This window comes from Chlamydotis macqueenii, chromosome 1 (assembly GCF_036417535.1).
Source record: "Chlamydotis macqueenii isolate bChlMac1 chromosome 1, bChlMac1.mat, whole genome shotgun sequence".
NCBI lineage: Eukaryota > Metazoa > Chordata > Aves > Otidiformes > Otididae > Chlamydotis > Chlamydotis macqueenii.
Genome location: NC_141556.1, coordinates 101,385,271 through 101,394,118, shown reverse-complemented (window position 1 = coordinate 101,394,118; position 8,848 = coordinate 101,385,271). Strand labels below are relative to the sequence as shown.

The 8,848-nt window shown below is 42.6% G+C and overlaps 1 protein-coding gene across 2 annotated transcripts; it reads right to left on the bottom strand.

Annotated features, from left to right (window-relative positions):
• Positions 1 to 702: 702 nt before the first annotated feature.
• On the bottom strand, positions 703 to 6,790 carry CREG1 (cellular repressor of E1A stimulated genes 1). 2 transcript variants are annotated; one of them, XM_086763359.1, is made up of 4 exons: positions 6,464 to 6,788; positions 4,366 to 4,485; positions 2,913 to 3,097; positions 703 to 2,345 (listed from the first exon to the last, which is right to left on the bottom strand). In XM_086763359.1, coding segments are annotated over exons 1-4 (594 nt in total). In that variant the 5' UTR covers positions 6,752 to 6,788; the 3' UTR covers positions 703 to 2,344. The 2 variants fall into 2 exon arrangements, with proteins under 2 accessions (XP_086619485.1, XP_086619492.1); XM_086763366.1 differs by lacking the exon at positions 703 to 2,345 and having other exon boundaries at positions 2,912 to 3,097; positions 6,464 to 6,790.
• Between the last annotated feature and the right edge of the window lie 2,058 nt (positions 6,791 to 8,848).

Here is an 8,848-nt window from a genome sequence, read left to right as displayed (position 1 = left end):
ACTCAGCAGCTAAAATACCACACAGTTGCTCGCTCACTGCCCTCCTCATCACCTCCTCACAGTGGGATGAGAAGGAGACTCAGGAAAGAAAAGACAGCAAAGCTCATGGGTTGAGATAAAAAGTTTAAAAGAACGACAGAGGAAAATAAAACAGTAACAGAATATACTTAAGCACATAACTTACAGTACAATAGCTCACAGTGGATCTCAATGCCCAGCTCCCTCCCAAGTAGAAAAACCTGCCCCTCAGCATTGTCTCCACTTTATATACTGAGCATGATGTCACATGGTATGGAAGAGCCCTTTGGCTAATTTGGGTAAACTTACCCCAGCTGTGTCCCCCAGCCACAGGTGCCAGTGCCAGCAGCTCCAGTTCCTCTCCCAGCTCAGGTGAAAATTAACTCTATCCTAGCCAGAACCGGGACAGGCTTCCTTGTATGAATTTTCATGAACTCCACTGTTATTATTTTATGTTCTACTTCACAGTATTAGATGCAGAAAAGAAAGTGAAACGAAGATGTTTATTTCATCCAAGGAGGGAAAGCCAGGTGTAACAGGGGTGTTTCACCATTTATTTTAGCAAGCCTGAAAGACTCCAGAGTGACAATAAACCAAATACTCTGAAGAGAGGTTGCTTGTGTGAAAGAGAGCGTGAGGGAGAGAAGTATTCCTTAACATACAATAAATAACACTTGACACCACTTGTCAAAAAATATTTTAATTTTAATAAAAGCTCAGCATCATCAGTCTCACACATCAGAAGTTACGGAGTGTTATGTAATACATTCAGGTGTCCTCATGGAAAGGATCAAATCCACAACAGAGGATCATTTGAGTTTCCACAATTGTTATGCCTTATATAAAAATATTTTTCAATTTAATATTTAATGTCAGTATTATCTGTTCAACATAAACATTGCAAGATTTTTTATCCTAAATTAATTTTCAAATAGCAAAACAGAATGTGTTTGATACAGTAACAAGTACTTTTTCCTCCCCTTGTGGAGAAGGAAAACTTAGTAACTTACTTCAAAAATACTTTCACATATCATTCCAGTATTTGAGAAAAGTACTGATATAATAACAACATTAAGATGTAGAAATAATTTGATATGATGAATTCCACTGTTCTATATATGGATCTGCCTCTAAGGAGTTTAAATTCTCACCTTCTTTATCAACTAGGTAATACTTACTCATTGTAAAATCAATTTAACAATTCATAATCCCTTTCAGATATTTGTAAACTTAGCACATAGGAGATGAGAGAGGATGTAAAAAGGTGTTTGTTTATTTTTTGTGGTTGTGTGTGGCTTATCTGAACAGAGAATTCATTATACACACCTTTCATTAATTTTCATTCTCTACAATTCATGAATTATCTGCATCATATTGTATTGCTTCTGTCTCACTTCTGGGTTACTAACCCAGCATTGCTTTGTAAGGCTTCCAAAACCAAAAAAATCTGCTCAGTCCTACTGCAGAGGGTAATAAAAGCTGTTACATTGCCATTTGATCAGACTAACAAAGCTGAAGATTTTAGAATCCTAATCAGAAAATATTTACCCTTTACAACATTCTCACTGAATGTACAAGCCACTACTCTTCTTACACTAAAGCCAAATACTTCAGGTATCACCACCCTGCTTCTGTTGAAGAGTCAGGGCGTATAACCACTGCCAGCTGGAGAGTTACCAAAAACTTATCACGAGGTATACATACAGTTTGCATAAACACCATCATATTCTATAGCACATTCAATACAGGTAGCAAAATAGAAAAATGGCTCAAATGAGTGAGTGTATTAGTGTGCAAAGAAAATTCTTAACAGAATTTGGGAACTCAGCATATCATTTGCCACTGTAATAGAAGTAATGCTTTCCATTCCACAAGTCAGCTGAGCCATCCTGTAGTACTTTGCCATAAAGATCTAAACTAGTATTAAAAATAAAATACAATTTGAGAGTGGTCACAAACAGATATTATTTAACTAAGGCATTGAAAGGTTTAGAACTGGACTAATCCTTTAGTTTCCAGTAAACATAGCCTTTCTGAATGCAGCCTGTCAAGAGACAGACATCTTTCCAGAATCATGTCCAATTAATAAAATTTAACTATGGCTTATGCACACAAGTTTTTGAGTATGACATGACTCAAGCTGTGCTAGCTAGTGAGAATTTACATCTTCTTCAGAAGAGTTATAGAAGCTCATTAACAATGCAAAGTGTTTGATATTTTTGCATTATTAATTCAGCTCTACAATATATAGAAAAAAAAATAAATCTTTCATGAAACAGCCAAAGTAATTCATCTGTATGTCAGCATCACCAAGGATCTTCTTCCACCTACAAGGAGTAAGAATAGGAGTGAAATTGAATGTTTAAGTGTTGACTGTGCTAAAATGTATTTGAAAGTTTTTAAGACTTATTTTTATGTAGAGAATAGAACTCAATTTCTCTATACTTCAATATGACAATGGTAGATTCAAAATCAATTTTCTTTTGAAAATGTTTAATAAAGATTGCTGCAAACCCATTTATACAGCTTTTAAGTGCTGAATAGTCTCACTACTTTTAACTATTAGACCAAAACATCATCTGTCTTGCAATTAATTCAAGCAGAGGACAGTGACTGTGCCCACTCTTTCCTTTCAAGAAACTGTATTTAAGCTGAGGTACAAGTGCAGTTAATCATAGCTAGTTCTAGAGATACTATACTTGGTAATGTTAAATAGGTGGACCTCCTATTCAAACGTATCTTATGATTTCAGACACTGCGTCCAGTAGACTACTTAGGAAAAGACATAAATGTGTATGAAAAACAGGGACAGGTAATATGCACTGTTAATAATAAGGAGAAATTTCACAGGTTCCAAATATAATGAGACTTAAGCATACAAAACTTGTACTTACTAAGGCTTGACGCTGTAATATTCTTCTGGTGTCACAATTTTCAATCCTCCAAAGTAGTCCAGGACCCAAATATTGGTGATGTTGAATTTGGCAAAGAACCAATTATGATCCTTAGGCCAGCTTTCCATTTCAGGGTGACGACTGAATAACGCTTTTTTTGCTAAGCCTGCTTCTGAATCATTCACCTAAACAATAACCAGCAAAAGACGACAGTAAGATACAGTCATGTGAAGATAAATTTTAGCTAAAAAACATTGCTGACTGCAGTGTGCTGTTTTCAGTTTAGCCATGTCTTGTCCCAAAGGACTCATTACTGTGGCCAAGTCCACCCATCTTGAGTGTCGTGTACAACTGTACATGAGACAGACAAAAACGCCAAGGTAGTTGATTTTAATATTACATCAAAAGGGTGCTTTTAAAGTAAGCATGAGCTAGAAAGTACTTCATCAACATAACATTAAATCTTTCAACAAATCACAAAACAGAGAAGTATGGATTCTTGCTGAATTATCGCAATACAGTGTTTTAGGTGTAATTTACCTCCTCAAACAGACACCAACAGATCCAAACATGTTCAGATGCATGCAAACACACACATAACACACACACAAATACAATGATACAACAGAATCTACAAGAGAAGGGAAGCTGAAATGTGTGACAGCACTTAGTATACAATGTGCAAATATTTAAAGGGTTAAATCAACAAGTTAGAACTCTAGGTATAGTACAAAAGGAGCTAATTAAAATAAACAATTCCATTATTGATGAGAAACTCATGACAGCAATTAAAGGATTGCTGGAGTGTAATGTGCAAATATCTGAGGTGTGAAAACACCAAATAAGAATTTAGACTATCATATAACAGAAAGTAATGATGATTAATCTTCATCCTTAATCATTATCCTCAATGATGGGATTAAGATCTTCAATGAAAAACACGTGCAGTTCTAAATTCCTTCCATAGGACACCAAAGTGACGGTGCACGAAAGAATACTGCCCTGGCAGCAACGCCACCAGGTAATACAATGCACTTTTCCTGTCTCTAACACCTGTAACTTTATAGCTTATATTTACTTCAGTAAAGTTTCGTAAGCATATACACTGCATGGACCAAAGACTTTAACTGAGCAAAAGAGATGGAAAAGCACTCACACTTGTACACAAGAGAATTGTCTTACGATTTCCTAGTTTCAAAACAGGTCTACAGGAATGAGGGAGATTTCCGTCATTACAATATTGTCCTCCCAAGTTCCTTGCTAAAGACATGGCAACATAGCTCCTGCAAATATCAAGTGGTAACTTCATTCTCCTCACACAAACTATGAGCTAGCCGTCTGAGACCTCTTCATACACTTTCACACAGAAATTCTAACCTTTCTCTTCTCCATCCACTAAACAATACTATTTGGTACATGCCATCTTGTCTAGCATCAACTTTCAACTGCTTACCTTTACAATACTCCCACAGAAGATTATGTGGGCACAGAGGGGATTCTGGGGATCATATCTGTGCTTCTTGCAGTAAGGAGTCTGTGCCAAAGACACAGTTAAGGAAGCATTTGAATTGATCTGAAATGCAAGGAGTAAGACAAGAGGTTTACATACTTTTGTGAGAAAAATGTCATACCCACCAAATTTTCAGCTTTTGGTACTTTATTCAGCTGAGTATTACTGGTAAAAAGAACAAAGCAGTCATCATCGTTTCCTAACTATTATCTGAAAGAAAGTCCGTTTAGAAGCATGCTAAAGTTTGTTAGCGTAAAATGCAAACCCCACAAAACAGCACTTTTTAAAACTCTGAAGTCAATGTACAGTCTAGCTATTTCACATTCAAATGATGATATATTCCAATTTACATACACACAGGATAGTACAGAAGACAAGCAGATACAGTGAACTTCATTAAATTAATTCTGGTGGAAGGACAAAGGGTTACTGAAAGGTAACCAACTGTGTTTCACAACTGTTGATAGAATTAGTTACAAACAAACAACTCCCCCATCAAAACAAGCCTTCAGGCTGCCTCAAACTGGTAATCTCTTTTGAAGTTTAAAGTGAATTTTAAAAACCAGGTTTAAAAAATCCAGAGTATTTGAGTAAGACACCTAACTTGAAGAATTAAAGAATCTGTATCTGATTGTTTTTCTAAAACTAATTTGGTGAACACAGCTTGAAAAGTATCGGTGCAAAACAGGACAGGCTACTGCAGAACATCATATACTGAAGTTTGTTATCTCACAGTAAAGACATTTAATGTGCTTTCAGAAATTTCGTTAAAAGAGCTCATCTCAAAAAGAAACGCCCAAAAGTTACTTAAACACTACACTGAACTGAAGAAACAGGAGCAACCACCTGACAGGGAGGAAATTGCTTAACTACAAAAAAGCTGACTCATGATTATTCAGCACTACCTCCTGCCAGACCTCTCCCTTACACGTGACTATCACGTGTCAAATGTTTCTGTCCTGGAACAGCAGAACAAGGATCTGTCAGGGAGCCTTCTGGAGGAAAGTGTTTGTTAACAGTTTATACCATGTTTTTTATGTTATTCTCAAAACAAAAGGCTGTAGGTGAGGTGGAGAAGAATCATGGAATCATACTGTACGTGGTAAATTAGGCTCTCTGCAGCAATTAGACACATAATTAATCTATTTCAACGTAACAAACGAAAACCTGACAGGGAATAACCAAAAAAGGTTTACGGTAAAACAAAGTCTGAAAAATTTGCATTACTTAAGTTTTATGTTTATTTGTTTTACTGATACTGTAATAGTTACTAGAACAAAAAAAAGTTTTCAAATAAAGGAGGCATACCATTGCTATTTCCTCAACTTTTTAGCAACTCTCTCTTGACCACAGCCAAGCAAAAGATCTGAGACAAGGCCAAATAGGCACACTCAGACCCTCAGCATGCCAGTCTGCTGCCTTTCGTTGTGCACTTGCCTTTACCAAAAGCCTCAGAGATTTAACTACTATTCCTTCAGTAGCCAGTGTCGGAGCTCTCTTTGCTCAAGTCTGATTTCCAGTTCTTGTGATATTTTTGGTGACGTTCTCCTAGTTTCAATATTCTGTGGCCCCTCATTTCTCTGGTCAGTGCTTCTGAGAACTCCAGCCACTTCCTCCACCGGCGTGCTGCTTAGCGATTTTTCAGGCCACGATCAGCAGGAACTTCTCCGGAGGACTACTGAGTGTCAACACAGGCAGCACCACCTTATGTTGAGATGTTCACGGGCTAACCATTGTCCCCAGGGCTCACCAGTGAGGTGACAATGGCACAGGTGCCATTACGTTTACTTCAGAAGACACTGGTGACTCCTACCAAACAAATCCCAACCACCGCTGGCTATAGACACGAAGCAGTGTAGGCGACCAAGAAAAACACGGCCTTGCCTTAGCAACCTGCACCCTTCTCAGTTTTCAGCCTCCTTTACCGGGGTCACCATTTACACCCGCGGTTTTCACGCACCCGTGGCAAAGCCGATTTTACAGGGATACACGCCCCCCCCCCCCCCACGCCCCCCACCGCGGCCCGGCTGCGCCCGCTCACCTCCAGGTCCTGCACGGAGATCTCCATGTCGGTCAGGTACAGGTAGGGGACGCCGCTGCCGCCGACCGGCCCGGGGGGCCCGTCGCTGAGGGAGAAGATGTTGGCGAACGGGCGGCCGCGCAGCCCCTCCTGGGTGGAGAGCGTGGCCAGCGCCCCCCAGTCGCAGTTGTGCAGGACGAAGCGCGCCATGCGCGCCGCCTCCTCCGGCGGTGGCGGCGGCGGGACGGCCCCGCCGGCCGCCAGCAGCAGCAGCAGCGCCGCGGCCCACAGGAGAAGCGGCCCGGCCATCCCGCACTGGCCACCAACCGCCACCGACTGCCGGGCACCGCAACCACCGGCCCCCCTGGCCCCGCGCGGGCAGGGGTGGGCCCCTCTGCTCTCCGCCAATCGGAACAACCCCGCCCGCCTTCTTTCACCAATGAGGGCACGCGTGGGGACAAGCTTGCGAGTGGGAAATTAGCCTGCCCGCTATCAGCCAATGGGCTCGCGGTGCCTGTCTCCCTTCAGCCAATGAGAGCTGCCGGAAGGCGGGGCCAACCCCCGCGCGCTTTCGTCGTTTGTAAACAACTCTGACAGCTCTGCCTCGCCGTCGGGAGGGGAGGGAAAAGAGGCGGAGTCACGATAGCCCAGCAGCCAATGAAAGACCCCTTCAGAATTCTTCGCCAATCGTGTTTTGCGGGCGGCGGTCACGCGCATGGGGGCGGGCAGAGGCGCACGCAGGCCCAGTAAGGGCCGGGGTGTTCAGAGCGCTGGCAGGTGGTGACAGGCGTTGGCGGCCGCGGCTCCTAGCGCCGGTTGTGCGGGAGGCCCACGGGCAGCTGAAGCAGAGCCGGCGCCATAGAGCGGCCCCGGTCACGCTCCGGCACCGCTCCCTTGGAGCCGAGAGGTTTTGCAAGGTCTGAGCGAGCCGGCGCGGGCCTTGGCGTCAGCGGCCGTCCCCTGGCTCGCCCTGGGTTTGTCTGGCCAGGGAGGTCAGTCCGAGCGCGGGGTGTTTGTGGCACTGCCGGCCACCCCGTCCCTGGCTGCTGCTAAATCTGTCTCAAAGGCTGGTTCTGTGTCACAAGTGTTCGTGTCCCACCTTCTTTGAGGAAAGCCTTGGTGCTTAATTGCAACAAGCGGAGCCTGTCTGAAACTGGTTTGGACTGTAAAGCCCCTGTGATCATTTGCCATTAGGCGTTGCTGAAATCTTATCACTTAAAAACTGCAGGATGTATGTCAAAACCATCTCTTCTACGAGATCTGGTTTTGCTAGTTGAACAACCTCCTGGCCTTTGGTGCATTACTTACAGAAATAAGTACTGAGGTACACCTCATTTTGTCTGTGACCTTGTGCTCAGTTGCCTTATGAAGATTTGTATAAAGAAATATTTTTAACTGGGGTAATATTGAGACTTGATTCAACTATTCCTAAAAGATGAGAAGTTTCTGGTTTTCCACTTCAATCTTACCAAGTATGTCTACACTATAGCAACGTAGCACAGAGAAACACAAATTAACTTTGTGTGACCGCCATCTGTCCCCAGGTGCCCCATAGCTTATAGGAAGCCAGATTAATCATTTTGTTGGGGTGAGTTCAGCAAGGAAAAGACACCACCACACATCCATACCCTACCATTTATGTACTGTCCTGTTCTGCACAGGCAGAAGAAAATAATTTTTCCTCCAGTATTCCCCTTGCCTGCAGAGCCTGGGCAGTGAGCCTGAGCTTCCCTCCGCGGCACCGACAGACGGAGCCTTTCCGCTGCTGCCCTCTCCTGGAGATGCTCAGGAGAAACCCGTATTTTCTTATAACTCAAAAGAAACAAACAAACAAACAAACAAAAAAAAAAGCTTCTCAGAACCCCTGATGCCTCAGAGGCAACACAAGCAGCCTTGTTTGTGAGACCGGATAAGTGACATTTCAGGGCAAAGTGCTAAGGAGAAAAATAGGGCAAGAAAAGGAGTGAGGTGTAGATATGAGACTGCACGAGAGGTTGTCTTTGTAGAATTATACAACATATCTAGATGAGGGGCAGGAGTGGAACGTTTTGAAGGGAAAAAGGCAGCAGCCAATCTGCAGGAGTGAAAAGAGTATGGAAGAAAGGGACGAAAATGGTCTAGAGGGAATGCTTAGGAAAGAGAAGGGGATGAGGAAGACAAACTGCAACAAACTCATTTCGTTAGAGATTTTGGTAACTAAAACAGTCAGGGACATCATAGCTTCCTCGTTTCTCTCCCCACCAACTGCATGCATACACAGAAATGGCTTGTTTCTCTCCATTTTCCAGCAGTTCTGCCCTCTGAGAACCTGGGCAGGGGGCAGTATTCACTTGATGCAGTTAAAGGGATGAGTTGTAGAGGGAGGTGGGGGAAATGAGTGTGTGAATTATTTTACTGGAGATCATG

Bases quoted from the DNA above. Each gene is read 5' to 3' on its own strand.
- CREG1 (XM_086763366.1), bottom strand. From the start codon at position 6,751: ATGGCCGGGCCGCTTCTCCTGTGGGCCGCGGCGCTGCTGCTGCTGCTG. The intron at 4,486-6,463 runs GTGAGCGGGCGC...CTTGCATTTCAG, and splicing joins TCTCCGTGCAGGACCTGGAG to ATCAATTCAAATGCTTCCTT. The intron at 3,098-4,365 runs GTAAGCAGTTGA...GTTATTGTTTAG, and splicing joins TCTGTGGGAGTATTGTAAAG to GTGAATGATTCAGAAGCAGG.